The 21,527-nt window shown below is 52.5% G+C and overlaps 3 protein-coding genes across 3 annotated transcripts; 2 read left to right on the top strand and 1 right to left on the bottom strand.

Moving 5' to 3' along the window:
* The first annotated feature begins 7,712 nt into the window (after positions 1-7,712).
* LOC131206539 (protein hairy) lies at positions 7,713-10,869 on the top strand. The gene is made up of 3 exons (XM_058199119.1): positions 7,713-8,192; positions 8,321-8,416; positions 8,555-10,869. Exons 1-3 carry the CDS (start codon positions 8,085-8,087, stop codon positions 9,563-9,565), a joined length of 1,215 nt encoding a protein of 404 aa, XP_058055102.1. The 5' UTR covers positions 7,713-8,084; the 3' UTR covers positions 9,566-10,869.
* Positions 10,870-18,451: 7,582 nt separating this feature from the next.
* Positions 18,452-19,202, top strand: LOC131205257 (uncharacterized). Its single transcript, XM_058197280.1, has 4 exons — positions 18,452-18,538; positions 18,608-18,772; positions 18,832-18,990; positions 19,052-19,202. Exons 1-4 carry the CDS (start codon positions 18,482-18,484, stop codon positions 19,199-19,201), a joined length of 531 nt encoding a protein of 176 aa, XP_058053263.1. The 5' UTR covers positions 18,452-18,481; the 3' UTR covers position 19,202.
* Positions 19,203-20,434: 1,232 nt separating this feature from the next.
* Positions 20,435-21,277, bottom strand: LOC131215842 (uncharacterized). Its single transcript, XM_058210238.1, has 2 exons — positions 20,832-21,277; positions 20,435-20,777 (listed from the first exon to the last, which is right to left on the bottom strand). The coding sequence occupies exons 1-2, from the start codon at positions 21,275-21,277 to the stop codon at positions 20,435-20,437; spliced, it is 789 nt and encodes a 262-aa protein (XP_058066221.1).
* Between the last annotated feature and the right edge of the window lie 250 nt (positions 21,278-21,527).

Genomic DNA, 21,527 nt, shown 5'->3' on the forward strand with positions numbered 1-21,527 from the left:
GGCCTTCGGTGGGCAAAATATTCGCTCCGCAGCGGTTAAAGAGATCCAACCTTTTGAATCCGTTGGACCATCGATCTTTGATTTGAATTTCTTGCCAAAAGTCGTATGGAGCAGCGGGCATTTACATCCATTTCTATTCCAGTTTCTCAACAACCCCGTTCGTCGTAATAATTCCACCTGGCGTCTTGATAGGTCAGACTGATCTCAAAATAAAGTCCGGAAACAGGCTGCTGATGGTTATTCCAAGTGATTTCGGCTTTCGCCAACAAAAGCCTTTTTCATAAAAGGATTTTAAGATGATTGACTGTTCATCCTCAGACTGACTGAATTTTGAATAGGAACGCAAAAAACATCAAAAAATTATTAAAAAGTATATTTAACATGTTTCAGAAAGTTCAAACATCAACAGATCATGTACCGGTATACATCGGAATGTTTCAAAAATTGAAAAACGAGTACCTCGTAGTGGAAGCGACAGCAACGAACGAGTCTAAAGCATCTCCGGGTCTTGGGTCTACTAAAATTCACATTCGCAGACACCGCGCCACTCATCGCGTCAATTTACGACCCGCTTTGAGGCATATTTTACAGAAAACCCGTCTCTCTCTCTCTTTCTCTCTCTTGACGCTATCATTTACGCCATGACACACGCCATGCCCGTCAAAACGGCTCCCGCTTTTCCCACGGTTCTATGTGGGGATAGGGTCGGTCGGTTGTCGCCCACCACCGAGACTCCCGGGGGACAGGAAAGAAAAATCGTTCTAAATTCCATACCATTTTTCACCCACCGTCGTCGGTGGGCCAGCCGCCGCCGGCGTGGGGCGTGAAAATTACAACAAATAAAGGAACCCCCAGAAACACCACGTTCCTCGCGGCGGCGGCTGCGGCGGCAAAACAATAAACTCAAGAAAAACTGGATCGGCGGCAACCTGACGGGATGGGCTGGGGGGCGTGGGAGCCAAGTCTGGGAATGCCCCCGCATGAGGACGTCCGAGGGCGCGGTGGCCAACATCAACATCTGCGGCTTTGGCGGTAATTAATTGGTTATTTTGTACTGTTTTGAAACCCGCTGCCCACCCGGAACGTGCCGCCAATAATTATGAAAGTCGGCCGGTCTTGTGATGGCCGTGAAAGTGGCCACCGGCGGACCGGGGCCACCTTCGCTACCACCGACAGTGACACATGGAGCATGTTCTTGTTGTTAGACGGACGTGTCCTTGGCCTCGCGCCGCTAACTGACCGGCTGCGCCCTGCGCCGGGGGTGACGTTTATGGGCGAAGAAATGCCTCTAATGGACCGCAGAACGTGCTAATACGGTGTTTTACGTCGGTGTGAAACTACCTCGCCGTGCCCGTGCCCCATTTCTGCGCGTTTCGTGGTCGTTTCAAGATCGCATAACTCCATATGTCAAATGCGCATGAGTTTGAGTTGAATTTTGAGCCATTTAAAACAAATATGTGACGTCCGTTTGAAGATGATTTCATTGGGTGCCTTCATTACGTGCTAATTGTTGACGGGGCCCTACGTTGATGTAGACCCTTCTTGACTGCCTTCAGTGACTTCGTTGAGCTGCCAGTCACCGTGATCGCAACCATTTTTGCTCCATGTTATCGCCATCGACCCTCCGTTCAACGCCAGTCATCTAGCTACACCAGAAAGGGGTCGATTTCGCACCGCTCACGGCAATTCCGTCATTTAGGGTGTGCGAATAGCATCCAGTGACCGCGCCTATTTTTGTACCAAACGACGTGCAAGCGGTTTCAAATGGATTCTCGCGCTCGAAAGGGTTGCTTTCTCAATGGTCAGACTCCGAATGGAGTATTTTGTAGTCCAGGATTTAAACTTTTCGAATCGGAGTTACCAAAGACCCCGAAATGAAATGTTGGCCTTCTGGTTGTTTTTCTTCTATTCGGAACAAACAGGACTTCAAAATGACAGCTCAAGATGCTGTCATAGTTGGGATTCTCAATGTCATGTTTACAGCGAAACACCACCTCGACATGAATATTCAGAGAGGGATGAATCGTAGTAATCCGTAAATCATTTGTAAAACCTGATAGAACTATTCTTCTAACGGTTAACACTCTCGCCAGACATCAACAAATCATGCCGGTTGCCATGGCAAGCGTGAAACGTGTTGTGTTAACCTTTCAACATCTCCAATAGTTTCAAGCTCTTTTCTAAATTCTTGCGGAATTATCAAACGTTTGCTCTGTCGCTGTATAACCTTATGCCCTCTACGAATTTCCCTGTTTGGGCCTGCTGGCTAACGTAGCGTGGAATTACAAACCAGCTGACCCTCAACTACCGCTAATACAATTTAGCACAACACGACGGGCTTCAAGCGTGGCCAATTTTCTTATCAAACGCTGGGCTTTTCCTTGCGCGGCGCAGGTGCACCCGCTCCGATCGCTTATCGGATAATATTTGCACTAAACAGCGGAACCGCAACAAAAAAAAACGGGAGAAAAAAATGGCAACAACCACGCGCCAGTTTCGCCATCGCCATCGTTTCCACGATAAGCCGACCCGTCAACTCAGAAACTCATAACATCATCAAACGGCGGCGCTTTTTCCGCCACCAAAACAAAGAAGAAGAAAAAAGGGAACCGACACGAAATGGGAAAATAATTGCATCGAGTTCGGCGGCTACCGAAAGGCCTAGTTCTCAGCCGGCCACAACAGCAACAACCGGCAACAGGCAGAGCTCGTCTAATCGCTAATCGGGGATGGAATTTCACGCCTCCCCGGGCGGTGCACATGTTTGCCCACGGCCCCCCGTGCGGGGAGCACATGTGTCGGGTGGGCCCGCAGACACCTTGCCCATAACGTGCGCCGGCGCGGCACTTGACGGAAGTGGGCGAACCGGTACACCACCCACCCCGCCTGTCCTCGGTTCTATTCCTCGTCCGGGAAGCAGCGCTAATCGTGTGCTGGTGCACGTGCCGAGTCGCCCGCGGAGCGGAGGCCCTACCGTGTGGAGAGGGCCGCAGGGCCTCAACAAGTTCGCTAGAAAAATCCCGCGACGAGTTCTACGAACCCCGGACGGACACCCGACGCTCGTGGGGATTCGCGCGGGGTCGATGGAGGTGCACGCGTCTTATCAACTCACTCCGCGACTCACAGACGACCAGCCCTGGGCCCTGAGCCGGGCTGGGGCTATAGCTTGGCGCTTAGTTGCCGCCCGGTGATTCGTCGTCGATGATAAGCGCCCGTCGAAGCGCACTGTTGCCGTTCCGCGAATTGTCGTCATCGTCGTCGTAGCTTTTTTTACGCTTAATCACGAGGCGCGGGACTCGTTTTCGGGCACTCCGAGGTCCTGTCGAAGATTTTGGGCCGGAGCGATTTCGTGAGCAGACGTCACGTTCTTACCGATCTTTCCACGCGCCCCAACGAGCAGCTTTGGTGGCGATTGGCTTGGGAATTCCATCGACCGTGCGCTGGAGTCGTGCTCGTCGTCGGCCTCAGGAATGTCTTGATGACTTGTTTCCGGCACGGCGCATCGGTAAGTCGGCAAAAATCGAATGTAAAGAATTGTGGAAAGAAGGGTGAATTATTGGCGGACCGATCGCCGAGTTGATCAAGTCACATAAAGTTCCATCCTCAATACTCGTTCCCATTCTTCGAGCTCGTCTAATTCTTCGAGCCTGGGCCTAATAATAGGCCTTACGTCCGTGCGTCTGCGGCTGAGCTGCGGATCCGACAGATCTGGATCGAAAGTCCGTCTACAATAACACGGCCCTCGCCCAAGGATCACGCACGTCGCAAGGGGCTCCAGAAAGCGTTGCAAAATAAACAAACTTGGCGACGAGGTGTCACAGGGCACTAAGGAGGCATCCATTCATCCCCGTGCCGTGTTGTTTTTGTGGCCGTCCCAAGAGCCTAAAACCACGCCAAAGGATTAACGGATGAACCACGCTCTGGAGGTGATGGCCGTCTAGTCCACTGCCCATCCAAAGTCCGCACTAAGGCCAAAGAAAAACATCATTCCCGGGGCCACCACGGATTCGGTTTGGAGCCCCCGTTAGGGATTCGATTGTTTCGCTCGCGTCCCATTATAGGCAACCGTTGGCAGGACCTTCGCCCACGCCCGCAAATCCCGGCCGGCACAGGATGTTATTTTAACTCGCTCGAGGCGGAGGCGGGTGCTGTGCCAGGAGTCGACGTACTAATGAGTGCGGCCCAACGGTCAAATATTTGCCCTTTGCTCGCACGTGAGGCCGGCAGCCTTCCGCCGGCGGTGAACCTGTTCCCTGCGCTGGCCGATGCGCCGTTGGCCGATGGCTGGCAGAGATTAAGCGTGGGCCACGGGCCCGGGTGATGGATGAGTTGTTTTCGTTGGCGATTAGACGTCGGCGGAAGGCGGCGACGGCCTGCCGAAAGAATGGGAGACTCCAGACATTCATTGAGGAAAAGTCCGGCGAAACGCACGGCTCTCCGGGAAGTTTGTTTACGGTAGAGATTAGAGGGACCCCGTCGGACGGTTTCCGGTTCAGGACGATGATCAGGATCTGCTTCGGGTCCGCCTAGGCCCGCCGTTGTCGGTGTGGGCTTGCGAGGTGCGATGCGAAAGGATCTCCGGCGGGTTCTTCTACCGGAAAGGCCGCATCGAAACGATCGATCGATCAACAATGTTCGTACATCTGCATATTTTATCGTGAAGCCCTTTTTTCTTACGGTTTTTTCACAAAGTTTTTGTATAAAATTTGACTCCATGTTATTTCGAAGAATCAAAGACATTTCTTTCCTTCTTTTCTTGATCTTTTTGACACCTTTATACGTGGTCTGTTAAAAAATATTGCTTATTTTTGTATATGTTTTTTTTTAAATATTTATTTATTCATTAACATCTATTTTATCCTCTTAAAAAATTCCCATCAGATATTATACACTTGTGCCAAAATTTTTTCAACCCTCGAAGTACTTTAAAAAGTAGTTTTTTGAAATCTTGTTCTCGCATTGAATAAGACAGACATTAATTTTTAAAAATTATGCTGACAAAGTATCCGTTCTTTTTGGGCATTAAAATTGCGTTAAAAGTTGTAATTTTTACAATCAACGCTGATTTTTTAAGACGACTGGCCATAAAATGAACTTAGGTTATTTCTATTGCTATCAAAAAGCAGCGTGTTAGTAAAACTAATTTAGTGAACACATATCTGAAAATTGAGCAAAAAATGCTGAAAAAAAGATTTTTGAAGAAATGATCCAATGTCCGACTGCACGCCGTAAAATTGAAAACATTTTCTCGATTGTTTGAATTCAGCTTAAACCAGTTTGTGAATAGTGTTCTCGAAAAATTTATTTCATATTTTCTACTAAAGTTTTAAAAACTGTCAAAAAACCTAGATATTTGAAACGATTGTAACGGAATAGAAGCACTCGATGCCTCGAGTAGACAGGCCACCGGTCATTGGATTTTCCATTAACCTGCCCGGTGCATTCCACGAGCATCATCGTCGGCAGGAAGCGAAATGCATCGCACGGCACGTCCCAAGTGCAACGCGCGCCGAGCCTGCCCGACCTAAGACCGATCACGTCATCGCTAAACACGCGACGCGAAAGTGAGAAAAAAGACTCACGCGGACCACCAACAACAATAGCAACAACAGCCGGGATGGGAAGCTGAAAATGCCGCGCACGACCGACGGACCTGCGAAAGAGAGCGAGCGAGAGGGAAGATGGAAGGAGAAAAACCAAATCCCGCTCGCGACCGCGGCGGCCGCGGAAGAATGCGATCAGATCGGTTGCTGATGCAGCGGCACGTCTCATTTTACCCGATGACGATGACGATGATGATGATGGAGAAGCGAACGGCGACGAACGAGCGAGAGAGAGAGCGAGAGAGAGAGCGAGAAAAAGAGAGAGAAAGCGAAACGAAATCGAGCGGCGCGCGCGACAAACGCGACGAGAAATTCTTTTCTCACGCTCGACCCACAAAACCCGAGCCGCGAGCGTGCGCAAACACACACGCGCGCGCTCGCCTCGCGTTCCCCGCGAGTCCTCCCTCACCCCGCCCACCGCCCCCTGCGTCCACTGACCAACAAAACAAGTGGCTTCTTCGCAACGCGCGAGGCGCGCACCGCAACCGCGGACTCGCGCTCCTCATATGTCTCTCTCTCTCTCGCACGCCCGTCCGGGCTACTCGTGTTTTGTGCGGGAGCCGCCAACCGGCGCCGCCCCCCGCGAACTGCTGACCGGGCATCCGACTTCGGGTTGGCGCGCGCGCGATCGGCGCGTGGTCGCGATCGTGCTCGCGCCTTCCCCAACCACGAGCGCACGCTCCAGCCGGCTGTCTCGCTCTCTCTCTGGAGGTCCCCACGTGGAGGAGAAAAAAAGCTCCCGACTCCATCCTTTCATCCTAAAGCTCGCTCGCTCTCTCTCCCTCTCTTTCTCGCTACCATCGCGGTGGCGCTCTGATTTTCCGATTCCTTCATTTTGCGCGCGCCGCGATGACGATTAAAAGCCCTCCTTGCTGCTGGGGTGGCGCATGCCACCTCGGAAGGACGCCTTTCCTCTTGCCTCCCCCCCCGGTGTCCTTTGTTCGGCCTTTATTGTTCCGCTCTTTGGCGCGCGCGCTCGTTCGTTCGTGGCCAGGCATTTCGATCATCGTGAGAAGCGCTGCGATTGCCTTCTTGGGAAGCTTTTTATCATCCCTTTTGTGGCTCCCACATCACACTAATGGCGTAGCGAACACAAACAGCGGACCTCGGAGCTTAGGTATGTCTGATTGATATTATGCCGTCGACAGCAGGAAAGAGTTACGGGTAGATCTAGACACGGGACACGCGTCCAACCCATCCATTAATGAGCCGCTTTAGCCGCTGACCCGATGTGCGGTGTTTTGTACCTTACGTAAGTCGTAGGTACTTCGAATTCGGGCCAAGCGCGCGAAATCCTACAAAAAATCCCGGATCCTGAACCCGTGCTGCCATCTGTCGGGAGCTGGCGCAGAATCTGCACAATCCGCAGACGATCGCAGAGGAACAAAAAACCTCCCAAACCATTCGAAGTGACCTCCCGAGAAGGGTCCTGTGTGTGAGACCGTAAAAACATTAGTGTTTTAGGCGGTAGAAGAAAGAAAGAGGCTCACCCATTAATGTGCGTCCATTCCGCACGGCAAAGGACTCCTTGGCCGGACATCGGTGCGAAAGAGAGAAGGAAGTGGTGGTGGTTGCGGGACATACAGGCATTTTCCCGGCTACCTGGCTCTCTGATGTGGTCGAAACGGGAAGGATCGATTCGCTTCGTCCTGCTCACGGCGCAAGGATGTACCTGACGTGCTCGGTGCTTTAAACCAGCGCGCGCGACCGCGTGCAAGAGAGAGATCCTGGCAAGGAAGTCGATCGCGCTTTGATTTTTCGTGACTGATCAGGCGCGTGAGAGAGAGAGAGAGAGAGCGATCGCGGCCCGAAGCGCACACACACCGGGTCATCCCCTCCACCGAGCCCGGGTCCCGAAGGATATTTTTTCGTCCTTTGCTTTGCCGTTCTCCGGGTCTTCGCCCGACTCACTCACTCGCGCACGCTCTCGATCTCGCTCACTCGCTCGCACTCGAGGCGCGAGCTTTCGGCTACCCCCGTTTCGGCTCGGCTGCGCGAACCGCTCGGATCCGAGCCCGGTCCGGTGCTCCGGAACCGGCCACTCCGAAATCAGAATCGTTCGAGAGCTCGGCGAAGCAACACACTTTTTCTCGCAGTAGGCCGGCCACTAGCTCACTTTGGTCTCACGGAGATTCCTCGCTTCTCGCGATTCGCGCTCCCTCTCTCACTCGCCAAGTTTCGAGTAGTTCGGGCGCCCGAATCGCCGCCGAAGTTAGTCGTGATTTTGAGCTCGCCCGGTTTAGTTCGTTGGTGGAGATCTGTGGAAAACGCAGCAAGGAAAAGAAAGTGATCGATCGATCGGATTGAAAGTGAAAAACATTGCAAGGATTTGTGCCAATGTGCCTTTCTACATGCCACGGCGTGACAGTGAGCTGAGGTGATTTTAGTTCTGAAAAATAGTACAGCGCGCTAGTGAAAGCAAGAAAAGGCGCCTGAGAAAATCAAGGAAGTGACACACAGTTCGGAGTGACGGCAAGCAAAATGGTGACAGGAATCGGAGCCACGGCGCAACAGGTGGCCGGTGCGCCGGCAACCATCCAGATTTCGCCGGCCGAACCGGTCAAACGGTCATCCAGCGACAACCGAAGGGTAAGTGTCCGAGAACGCGGTTTACTTCATCATCGCAGTCACCATTGAAGTGTTCAGTCTCTTGACTTCTCGGCCGAAGAAGGTTAGCTCTAATGGGAACGTTTCCACTCTTTTTATCGGTCCAACAGAGCAACAAACCGATCATGGAGAAGCGACGACGGGCGCGCATCAACAACTGCCTGAACGAGCTGAAGGCGCTCATCCTCGATGCCATGAAAAAAGACGTAAGTATCCACCCCAAGTGTGGGGGTCTCTGGGGGGGCTCATTACCTCAAATCCTGGCACTGGCTCGGCACAAAAAAGCTGGTCTCTCGGTCGTTATTAATTCGCTCTTCGACACTCTTGCTTCTTGCTTTCGGCAGCCCGCACGTCACTCGAAGCTGGAGAAGGCCGACATCCTGGAGATGACGGTAAAGCACCTGGAGAACCTGCAGCGCCAGCAGAGCGCCCTGTCGCAGGCGAGCGATCCGAGCGTGATGAACAAGTTCAAGGCCGGCTTCAACGAGTGCGCCCAGGAGGTGGGCCGCTTCCCGGAGATCGAGCCCCTGGTCAAGCGCCGCCTGATGCAGCACCTCAGCAACTGCATCAACAGCAGCGGCGTCAAGGATCTGCCGAAGCGCCACCATCACCACCAGCAGCAGCAGCAGCAGCCAGGCTCGCAGGCTCCGCTCCACATTCTACCGTCGCCCCCGAGCTCACCGGAACAGCACGGACCGGCCGGCGTCGCTGATCACGCGCACCACTTCGCCCAGTACCAACAGCACCACCTTCAGGGCGGAAACGGAAGCGTTTACATGACGAGCGGTGTCGGTGGCGCGAGCATTCAGCTGATCCCGACCAAGCTACCGAACGGAAGTGTGGCGTTCGTGTTGCCGCAGGCTGCGGCCGCGGCCAGCGCAGCGCCCGTCCCAATGCTCGTACCCATCCCGACCCGTACCGCATCGACCGGATCCGCCTCGTCCAGTCAGTCCGGTGTTTCGTCCCTGTACGATCGCGTACCCCGGGAGCATGCCACCTCACCGTATCACGCCCCACCCAGCCCGGCCAACTCGAACTACGAGCCGATGGAGTGCTCACAGTCAGTGGCCACCTCGCAGCTATCGCCCGGCCGGCCCGGACACCAGTACTACCTCCAGCAGCCATCGCAGCAGCAGCAGCAGCAGTCGCCACAGCAACCGTCCCAGCAGCCGACGCCGCAATCGCAGCAACCACCCGTAATCAGCAGCCCCGACAGCCCGCTCTCGCTGGTCATGAAGAAGCCGTATCAGGACGAGGACCGCACCGATGATGACGACGACGACGACAGCGAGGACGACCAGGACATGAAGCAGGCCATGGAAGCCGACGACAAGGCCTGCTGGCGTCCGTGGTAAGCCACGGAAGAGTCGATCCTGAGTCGTCAACACAACAGTACCTAAAACCGAGAGTGAAGTGTGAGCTGTGAGTGTGGTGGCAGTGCAGAGTGCAGACCTCCTGGGGAGAGAGAGAGAAGTGCATTAGTCAATGTGGCCTCGCGCCCACTAGTCATACGGTTTTCCATCAGCGAAGAAAACTATGCATCTCAGTGGGACCGGGCGAGGCCACTCTCTCTCTCTCTCTCGGTGCGCGTGTGGCAACATAAACAACTGCAACAAAACCGTGATGCTGTGAATAACTTTTAAGGACACCTAACCCGCGCGCGCTCTGGAGCCCAGGCGGGGAGGGCCTTACTGTGTAGGCTCCTTAGTGGTGTGTGCGTGAGTGTGGAGTGCCGAGTCACTAGAGGGGGGGCGGGTCGCCCCTGTCACCCAGCAAGCTTTACCCGTCCCGACCCCCGGGAGGTTAGGAGTTTCGTTTCTTTAGTTTAGTTCGGGGTCGGAGTTTTGCTTTTATTTTTTTTTTCGTTTTCCAACCCCATTGTACCCGACCCCAATGGGGGGAGTGTGCGACATTAATCACAAACGTCTTCCAAAACGTGTGGCCCACTCAGACAAACCCGCAAAGGACCGGATCCGCTGTCCGGCTGTCGTGTGTTCCGTGTTTAGGCATTATTTCGATTATTATTTTTAACGTTGTCTGTATGTATGTTTTCTTTTCTTGGTGGGTTACATTAGTGCTAAATTTGCTTAAATTATTATCATCGAACGGCCCCAATCCAAACCGCAAGGAGACAAGGACCCAACAAACCGGCGGCCTAGCTTTTCATTACCACTAAGACAAGAAGAGGGGCGGACACAGCTTATTAGAGTTTAGAGAGAGGCGCGTGCCGAACAACAACAACTTCCTCAGATCGTCCCAAGGCCAGCGTAGTAGTGTAGTAGCGAAGCAGAGAGCATATTTATACCGGATAAGGACCACAGCCAGGCCAGGTAGCAATCATTGCAGCAATGAGTGAGCCAGACGCGCGATGCGAATCAACCCATAAGACTTAAGAGCAGAGCCCCGCTACTAGATAGGTGGCCGCTAGACGGCCTTCCGATAGAGTTTTCGTATTTAAGAGAGAATATTTTAAAACCAACAAGGCCGTAATAGTGCGTAAGAGAGAGAGAGCGAGAGCGAGAACCCCTCACAGAACCTTCCTATTGTAAAAAGTTGCAAATAATATTTTAAAATGTACTTCTTTTTAACGCTAAAGAACCCCACATCGGTGACGACCGGGGCCGGACCGTGTCCGGTCGCCGGGTCGCGGTGGGAAATATAAACAAAATCATACTTAAACTATGATGCAAACTGAAAAACACCCCCCTCGGATGCTCGGAATGATGTTTCTTCTTCTCGCGGGTTCTCGGGATACTCGGGTTCGAAAGAAAAAAAACCCAGGGGGAGGGTTGGATCGTCGCCTCGGTCAAGGGCACGCGGTCGTTACAGTGGGTCACACCCGGGCAATGGGAAAATAATAACATCCGCAAAATCCGGATGGCGGATTAATGGACCTCCTCCGCGCCACGGGCGTCACTTTTCGCTCTTTCGTCTTCTTCGCTTCGCTATCCGCGTTTGGCACGAGCGCAAGCAATCATCGTTGCGTGACACGGTCTGCTGAACCGTGGTCCCACCACCCCCCCACCCCGGCAACGACACGGATCCGGGCCGGTTCCGCCTGGAGGCTGACGTCAATTCGTGAATTGCTATTTATTTTGTGTGTGCGGCGGTGGCTTTTCGCGCATTCGTGTCGCGCACGATCATTGTTTGGGCGACGGAGCCGGAGTGGTTCACACGGTCGGCGTGCGACACGGTCCCTCGTGGCTCGTGCCTGCCTGGATCCCCCCCGGGCGCCCTCAGGATGATTGGTCAATTAGAAGCCAAGGTACGGCGGTCGATGGGATTAGTTTGAGCTGTGGCGGTCGGAAGTGACGGCAGGCCGCGGTGTGGATCTCATCACAGGGATCAGGCGGTTGACATAGCGGAATCACGTTGCATCGTGGCAAAAATGGCCGCACGTGTGACGGTTCGCTGTGGCACGTGCTTCGATCGCGTGACCAGCGGGGACATGTTGGAGTATTTTCACGACGACGATTCGTTGACTGATCGGGGTGAATTTTACGACAGAAAATAAGTTTTCCCTGAAGCTTACGAGTTTTACCTTATTTTTTCCCCCATTTCTTTCGGTGGCCAATTTCTTTCCAATTCCAGCGGAAATAAAGAAAATTCTAACGAACAAGAAAATCCTATCACACAACTGCCCCCCATAGATGTTTGTGGAATTTTATGTAAACTGCGTGCGAAAAGAAAAATCTTATGCTTCGATCCTTAGCCGACATGTTATGCTAAGGCACAGGCAACACCTGACGTATCACGTGACGAGAGTCGGAGTCGTCGTCGGCACGAGACACCGATCGTGGCCCCATCGCAAGGCACGTGACCGGCAGTCCTTCGGTGGCGACTACTACGTCGTGATGTGCTACTTTACTGCTGAGCTGCTCCGTCCGCATCGCGGACGTTTCGGCCAGGCTTTCAAAACCGGTGCCATTTACTGTATGGTGCAGATCATCGAACCGGGTTTGCTTTTAGTGAACTAAAAAAAACGCCCGAAAAACCGAGATCTTGGGAATCGAATGAATGAACCTGCAGCAGTTCGGTGCAACAATGTTGCAGCTGACCGAATGTTTACGCCTGGTCCGTCGAGGGCCGTCTTGCCAAAAACATCAACCGATCGCGCACGGGTCGAAGGTGATCGGCACGACCGATCGAAGCCCCCCACAGCCGGAGAACCTCGACCCCCCTTTCGGCACGAGGGTCTTTGACGTGGCAGGCGAAACGATGCGCAGCGATAATGGTGCACTCGTAAATGGCCGCGATGTTTTGGTTTGCCTTCAATTTGTTTTGTTCCTTTTTTCAAATCGTCCAACCCGACCCGGGGCGATAGCGGAGGGTTGGCGCAGCATCGGCGCGCCGTATGATTTACGGCCCAAATCGACGTCGGCGGCCCGTCAGCACCAAAGCGTGGGGTCCAAAGGGTTGGGCGGACGGAGACGACGACGACGACGACGATCCCGGCCGCCACTACGGAGGTGGTACGTGCTGTTGCGTCTATTTTCCGCGACCGACCGACGCGCCAGAAAAGTGAGGTTAAATTTAACGACTCCCGAGCGCCGGGAGCGCGCCGCTGTCGACGTGGCAACGACGACGACGACGGGCGTGTTGGAAAAGTATGCAAAACCGGCAGCCCGGGAATGTGTTTGGCACGGCGGCGGAAGTGTCCCCCTCGAAGGGGGGGCGCGGCCAGCGGGGCGGTTTCGAACATTTTAACGACCCCTGACAGCGATGGGGTTCCAATGTGCCAGGTTGACAACATTGTCAGCATACTTCAGGCCCTCGGGTGACTATTATTTATGGTCGGTCACGGGCCCTGCAACCGAACGTAACGCGTGCGTGTTTGGTATTTGTCTCATTTAATAAACAAAATTAGTTTCAAGGGTTGCAAGTCCAAAAGCAAATCATTCGTGTCACTCTTCAGGGAAGTTCCCCTTCATGTGACTAATCAAAATGACTCTATCAGAATTGTACCGTTAAATTAATACGATTGGAAAGCAAAGATGGTAAATAGAAGGAAAGGATGTTGATAAAAGTAAAAGTGACGTCGTGATTGACTGCAACATTGTTGCAATCGTTCATAGACCGCCCCGTTCAATTGGCCTCAATACAGCGTGAAATGACGGAACGTAAATTTAATCATTCTATTCTGTTTCAAATTCCTCTTAATTAATGAGTATGTCCATTGAATAAGCAGTGTGCCGATAATCACGTTCGTTCTTTAAAACAAAATATCAGCAAAACCATTAACTGCATTCGACGACCGCTTCACGGCCAAATACAGACGTGTGGAAGACGTTCTGCGAAGACGAAGGAAGACGTTCTGCGAATAAATACGTGTTAAATGCAAATTGTATATACGAGTTCTAGAAATCACTTTGTTATGCTCTTTTAAGGTAAGTAAAAATATTTATTTTCAGAAGAAACGAGACTAAACTGAAAATCTCAAGATGATAGCAGACGATCCGAGAGCCGTTTGTTATTGACAAGTGGTATCGAATTATTGGGATACCATGTAGTTAAAATGTTTGTCGAATGTTAAATTGATTTTCTAATCTGAAATGCGAAATGATCGAACTGTACCAAATAATCCTCGTAAGTAAAATGGAAAATGCTGTACACGAATTCATGTCTTTTTCAAACATTATTTTCTCAGCCAAAACTCAGAAAATTTAACAGGAACACATACTTCGTCGAACTGGTAAAGGAAGCGCGTCGTAAAAAGTATGTTCCCCTTTTGAAAGCTGCATTTTGAAATGTTTCGCAACTTTTCAACTGCAATGTTTTGGCAAGGAAATGTTTCGATTTCGGCGTATTCAAATGGAAATGTTTCGATGTTTGTGCATGGAAATGCATCCTAAAATTTCCCTTTCGGTTACTCCAGCGGCTCTTCTGATCGTAATCTGATGTTTTGCGAAGCGAAAATTTTTGGCATAGTTAATTTTCGCATGATTTCAACTGCTTTCTGTCCACGGTTACCTTTCTCAAGAAATTATAATCTTTGAACTATTTTCTATTAAATTAGCTCAACTTACTAATCTAGGCCTCATTGACTATCTAAGCAATCGAAAGCGCTTATCATCTTTATAGCGAAAAAAAGCAGAGAAAGTGTGAAAGAGAGAGGTTGGCTAGCGGCTCACCGTTTATCAAACCGCCGACGCACGCCAATAAATTGTTATCTTCAGGCAAGTGATTCCCAGTAGAAGAAGACGCTGCGGATTGCATGAACTTTCAGCAGAGAAAGAGAGAGAGAGAGAGAAAGAGAAAGACTCCTAACACTCACCGCATCATCACCCGGTTACATCGCACCCGATGCTAATATTGGCCACGAGCTGCTCGGGAGAGTAGTCGGGCGGCGGGCAAAAAGTCATGCACATGTGCACGTTTCGAGAGACCCTCCCTTTCGACCCGACCTTCCCCCCCCCCCACCCCTTCTAATCCCAAAATGCCGCAACCCCTTTTTCTAACCGTCACTTCCGGGGGGGCCGTGCCGCGAAAAAGTGTCGAAAGACCGCGTGCGATCGATGCCGCCGCCGTTGACGTCCACCACACGAGCCGGGAGGTGTCGGGGGCAGGGGGACCTATCCCGCGCCCCACCCCCGTTCCGACCGATGATTTGTTGGATGGGTTGCTGGGTAAGTCGCCACCGGTCGGTAGAGATTATCGTTTCACGCTTCGATTTGACTTTGACGGGGCCCCGGTCCGATCGGAACCAATAGAGAGAGAGAGAGAGAGAGAGAGTGCGAGAGAGCAGGCATGGTCGCCTGAGTGCGCGAGAGCGAGAAGAGCACACAAAAAACCATCACCCGGCCGAATACTTCCAACCATTAACCGGTCTTTGGGGGCCGTGCGTCCGTCGGAGCGATGGGGTTGTCGAGCTCGGGGAAGAGCGGGAGCGGCGGGTGACTCGCCGACCGCGGCACAACAGGTGGGGGGACGGTCGGGGGCAATGGTCTGCAAAACGTGGGAACGGCTCCGAACGGCCGGCGCGGCGGAGGTGGTTGCGCGTGCGCGCGTGCTCGGCGAAGGCGTCATTAGGCCAGGGAGAGGCCCCTGTGGTTGTGGTGGTGGTGGTGGTGGTGGTTGGGTTGGGTTGGGTGGCTCGTGTGTCGCGCTTCGACGGCGATCCGCCGGGGCCCGTCTCACCCACCCCGGGCCGACCCGGTGTGTGTACACATTGTAGCACTTTGTGTGTCGCGCAGCAACGCCACGCGGATCCGCTAATCACATGTGCGCGGTGATTGTGCGCATCACATTCCTTCCGCCGCCACCACCTCACGCCTCACCCGCTGCGCCTTCGTGACGGACCTTTCGCTTCGCATTTCACGCGGGCGAGCCACGAGAGGAGTGCTTTATGGTACGGTAGTGGCCATTGTTTATGGTTGTCACGCGAAACACACAAAAAACGGCTGCCGAAAGGGAAAAAATAGAAGGCGAACGCGGGTCGGGTCGGCCAGATGAGCAAATGGTGCCGCCTGTCGGATGTGGCGGATGAGGGAGCCTGTGAGCGGATTCCTTTGCCGAAAAGGGCCATTGCGGGACAATTATTTAATCATTTGATGGGCGCAACATGTAGAGGGATTGTTTAACTTAGGCCTGCGCCTGTTGATTCTCTTTTTTACTTTTCAAATTTTTTATTCAAACTAAATCAGACGTTGTGATAAATTCGGTTTGGGGTGTTTATCCCTATTTCATCAATTTATTCATCTACTCATTGGTGGATTCTTAAAACAGTAATTATGAGATCAAATTCAAATAAAGTTCTATGCAAAGTTCAAGCCAAATATTCACATTTCGAAACAGAAATGTGAAATGTGAAGGCCGGTCAAGTGATCCTTTGTCTCGACTCGGCGATCGTCTTGCAACCTTTTCTTAGAGGAACCTCTACTTTGACCTCTAGACCTTTTCCTTTCCCTTTACCTTTCTCTTCGATTCCTTCCATTCGTCCGATCGATTCCAATAAGAATCCCAATAAGATTCCAGTGCACAGCTCAGGACCCACGCCCGAAATCACCGGAGCACAGCCGCCAAAAACTCGCAAATGTTTTCCATCCGGTCATCGCCGTTGGCGGTCGGCCGTCGGCCGTTGGCGGCGACGATGGCCACCCCAGCGTTACCGTTTGCTTAGCATATTGACTCAGCTTGCCACCTAAACTCGCGCCTCGCGGCACACTTTTTTCCGCTCCAACCTCTCACGGTGCGCGAGACGGTGATCAAGTGCACCTACCGCACACACATACACACCGGGGTCTATGGACAGACACCCGACGCCGACCGACGGCGGCGGCGGCGTCGGCGGCGACCGTAAGTTGTGTTGCGTGTCGTGTTTGTCGTTCGCTTTGCACCGACCACCAACGGCGTTTGCACGCCGCCGCGGCTCCCGTGGAGGGCCCCGCAGTCTGCCACCCACCGCCCACCACCCCCACCGCCCACCTCCGACCGCCCGTCGCATAACAAGTACGCGCCGCGGCACAACTTTGTTGTAATTATGGCGGGCCACTGAGTGGGTCGGCCAGCCGGAAGGTGCCGCTGCCCCTCGTCGCCTGCGCCGCCACTCACCGCGTCACGTGGAGATGTGGAGATAATTTTTCATTTTGCGAGCCACCCACCCACTTCCCAGCCCCGCCGCCACCCCCCGGGGGCCATGTTTCTCGCGCAGGTGACCGTTTGATTAAAGATTGTGCCTCACGCCGGCCGCCGGAATCTTGAGACGATGGCGATCTAATGCAATTAGTGGCCGCCGGCGTTCCCAGGCCAGACAAAGTGCAGATACGACGGCTGGGTGGCTGGGTGGGTGCGGCTATCGGGGGGTGGTGTCGTTTGCTCGTGGCCACGGGCAACACGGGCGATCGCTCTTGATTGATAGACGCGACGCGCTTATTGTCGCAGGAGAATTTATCACGTCGCAAATCGGGTTTGCCGCTGGCTAGGCGGTGGCGGATTGGAACACTCGGCCGGCGATCTTGGGGCGGTCGGTCGAGGCGAAAGGCTGGTGATCTCCAAGTAATCGTTTCCTGCTTCGTGAATTTTATATCCGCATTTCACGCCGAAAACTATTCTTTGATTGCCTGCGGAGAAGTTTGTCATTTGAATGATTGTTTCTATGCTTACGTTATGCTGTGATACGAAAAGTTTGAAAAGAGGTTAAATAATAATCAAGGACCTGGAAAAAGGAAAGAACCGATTCATTTGCATTATTGAGCCGAATCGGTTATGTTCTTCTAATAACCTTTCCAACGTTATGAGGTGAAATTTTTAGACAAAATTCCTTCAATGATCTTATTGCCTTGACTAATCATTCAATGTGAATTTCTACACGAGTGAACGAGTTCATAAAGAGTTAATGTTGAGATTGTTATTCGTTTATTGGGCGTAACGTGTGAAAGAGTTTTTGAATATATCTATCAATCCAAGGGTTAAACTTTTAGTTTACAACACTTTTAGTTTACAGTTTAGTGTAACAACAGAACAAAGTGTTAAACTGATTAAAAATTAAACTAAAAAAAATTAGGATTTGAAAACTAAAAATTTTTTTAACAACCTTTTTCTTGTGAAACTATGCAAAAGATTATGTTTATGCTGACAAGCCTGCATCTTTGGGGCATTTATAAAATAACATTCGCCTCGTTATGGTCGAGGTAACACTTGAAATGTGCGAAAAAGTGTTTGAAAATTATCCTATCCGAATCGACTGCTGTTATAGATCCCAATCCCATCTGAACAATATTATGTTTCATAGAAAATACTTTTTCTAGTTCTTTTGAGAAAATAGAAAAAATAACCCTGTATTTAGCCCGAGGTCTATTGTCTGAATGAGCCATTTATAGGAACTAAAACAAACAAACTTCATTCGAAAGAGCTTAAGCTATTATTTTAGATTTTTTACAGTTGTTACGTAAAAAAAGTTTTATCAAAGTAATTTACGTTACGTAAACCATCATTCTCGAACATCGAAATGAGTGTATCACTCACCACACTCTCTTAATTAGTCGCTTCACCATAATCACCACCTGCAACGATGCTGTTCTTGCGCAGCTCTGCAGCTAAATATCGATTAACGACACGCCACACTGGTCCATGACATGCTTCGTGCCATGTTCCGATGCTTAACTATACAACTAATTCCGTAGATCGGAGCTTGATTCTAGCTCTCGCATCGCAGGCTGCCCGGTCTTTATAAATAACGCACCGGGACGGGTCCACATAGTTGATGGGTTGATCTTGCGCTCCCGTTGCTTGCGCGTGAACAGGTGGACATCATCCGGACATCCCGACCCACAATGGCCACCAACTTGATCGCCCTAGCGGTTACCGTCCTACTGTCCGGCTTGGCGAAGGTACCTCTCGAGTTTGGGTTTCTTTCGAACGAACCACTTCTAACAGGCCACCCAATCGACACATTTTAGGCAGAGTTCGTGGTGCAGTTCGGTGACTCGATGAAGCCCTGCTCCGACGGACAGGGCGGACTCTTGCTCGATCTGTCCGAACTGCAGGTGATCCCGAACGAGAACGACAGTATGCTGATGGACGGGAAGGTCCGGCTGAGCAAAGCCCTCGAGAGTCCCATCGAGGTAAGTAAAGGCTTGTGGCTGACGGCAAAGGGCTGACTGGCTGTCTTTTCCTGCCGCAGCTCAACATCTACACGAAGCGGCTGGAGCAAGGCGAATGGAACGATGCCGTCCTTGGGCGCAAGGTTATCGATCTGTGCCCGCTGCTGCAGGTCGCTACCGAGCCGTGGTTCGTCATCACCAGCGCCATGGCCCAGAAGGAGTGTCCGTTTCCGGAAGGAGTAAGTACGCGAGGGTCTCCTCCTGTCGACTCGGTCTTTAATCGCACTGCATTTCGCACAGCACGAGGAATCGTTTTCCATGCTCGAGGTCGGCGACTTTGGGTTCGAAATCCCGCCGGATTTTGTCGGCGACTGGAAAGCGTTCTTCGAAGTCACCTCCAAGGGTACCATGTCCTGCATGATGGCGGAGTTCAGCATCGTCGAAGTCTAGACGGGACCAATAAATGTCTCGCTTGGTTTAGAATTGTAAATGGTAGCACTTGGTATCTTGCTCGCATCCTGGGGGATTGCGCTTCTGGGGACCCCCCGATTTTGGGATTCAAATCACGATCGGATATGGATCTGCTCCAGCAGCTCATTCCCGGTCTGGCATGCAGATGCAGATGTAACGTTCGTCCGAAAACGGGGCGCATCGGTTGGTCCGGAGCGTTGACTTCTTGGAGGCCGGGGAAAGTATCCGGAAGTACGGGCCAAACTGGGGGCCAAGCACTGCTAACCTTCCTCGGACGGAAACCGAGACGTGCTCGCCTTTGAGCGGGCAGTGTGAGCATTAGAATAACAAACGTCCGCACGTCCGTCCCGGCAAAAAAGAGGAAGGCACCGGTTTATTTGGCACCGAGTGGCGGCTTTCGTCAGGGCCACATTAGCACGTCGTCGTCGTCGTCGGCCGAGCGGGTGCGCGGATCCTTCTATCAGCCACTTGATGATCAGCTCGGAGGAGTGGAACAGAGCGGCGCGCGCGCTCGTGAAAATTATAACAATGTAAATGAGTTTATAAATAATTTGCTTTAATTGAACGCGGCCCGGTGGTGGGTCGCGCGCGCGCCCGTGCGGATTGGAAAGTGCGCCACGAGCGCGACATCGCAAACATCCGCCGTCGCCGCCGCCACATTCCACGCTCGGGTGTTGTTGGCGATGACTAGGCCCGTGGCAGCCCGCGACGGCTCTGCTGGGGTCGGCCGACTGACGGTGTGGTCGAAGAGTAACGCCACGAACCTCAGCTGGCTATGATTGCTTGTGATGTTCGTTAGTTACGGAAACATTTCCTAGCTGAATGAAATATTTCACATGCCGAGTGGCGCCACCTAGGAAGCTTCCTGGCAAACTTCCGGAGGAGAGTTTGGATTTAAACACGGCATCCCGGGACCGGGGACACTTTCCGGAGCACACCGTACCCGGTCAGCAGGCTAGAGACTAAATAGCTTGTGGCGTGGGAATGCTGTCGCGAGAGTTTGTTATACAATGTCGCCGAGTAAGCCGAGGCGGATTTGCGGCGTGTGTCACCGGCGCGAACCGAAGGAAATCACCACACCGGTAGCGTTCCTATCATCTCCTCCGCCAACTCGAACCACAATCAGGGAGGCAGCGTTTTCGCTTTATTTTCGTAGATATTTCCTGTAATTCCTCCTTTCACGAGTAGAGCGTTCTGAGCGGTCGACTTCAGTCAATGAAAGTGCACGCAGACCTCCAGCAGCTTGGTGCGCTTGTCGACGAGCTGCTCGAGGTGCTGCACGGGAATCACCAGTCCGGCCCCGGCGTGATGTATCTCTTCGGCATCCTGCGCCCCATGAAGGGGTACGATTGTCCCACTGAACGCCATCGCGTAGAGAAGAATCCGGCCGGGTCCATTGCGGCCCGCTTCGAGCGTGTAGCGCTGCCGCTCGTTACCACCAGCATCGGGGCCGGTGATCCACAGGACAATCCGGTCCGCTCCGTGAAGCGAAAATTTAGACGACATCAGCTCGAAGGGCAACCTATCGCGGAGCCTCGGACCATCCCAAAGGCCTCTGCGGAAGGATGACAGTGAAGGTCTCACCAGGAAGTGCCCTTGATGTACTTACCTAATTTTTCCACCCAACAGGAACATCGCCTGGCAGTGCGGTGGTTTGTCGACACTGGGCAGCAGCGGGTCCAGGAGCACCGTCTTCACCTCGTCTACCCACAGCGGCTCGATCAGGACCTCCCGGTGGTCGTACGCGATGTGCGTGGCCAGCATGAACAGGCAGCAGTGCACGCCGCACTTCCCGGACGGACACTTGAACGGGAGCCGCGAAATTTGTGTCTCGTCCAGGTGGGGAATCGTGTCCGTGCACGGGCCCAGGATCTGAAACGGTAGCTCCAGCTCCTGCCCGTCGACCGTGGCCTTCAGCAACCGTTCGCCCGTTCCACATCCGGACACCGCACCGTCCCGTAGCTCGACCGGTGGTTCCATGGCCTCGATGAGCTCGGCATCTTCGAGGAGAATTTCGTCCAACTTCGGGGTGAATTTGGGTACGACCTGTGACATCTTGCAAACACGCTTCTTCACCCTGACGCAACTGATCGGCCGATGTGTGCTATGATGTGTAGCAGCAGTCAGCATCGTCGGTGTAGGTCGAAGCCCATGGCTACTACGACGAGTGAGTAATGTTAAGGCTTGATCCAGAAAAACTTCTCCGGAAGTGGATTTATTTTGAGAATCATAAAAAAACAATCATGGATAGTCTGGGAAAACCATCAACTTCGACTGCAACACCAGATCGATTCGGCAAAAAAAC

This window comes from Anopheles bellator, chromosome 1, assembly GCF_943735745.2.
Source record: "Anopheles bellator chromosome 1, idAnoBellAS_SP24_06.2, whole genome shotgun sequence".
Taxonomy (NCBI): Eukaryota; Metazoa; Arthropoda; class Insecta; order Diptera; family Culicidae; genus Anopheles; species Anopheles bellator.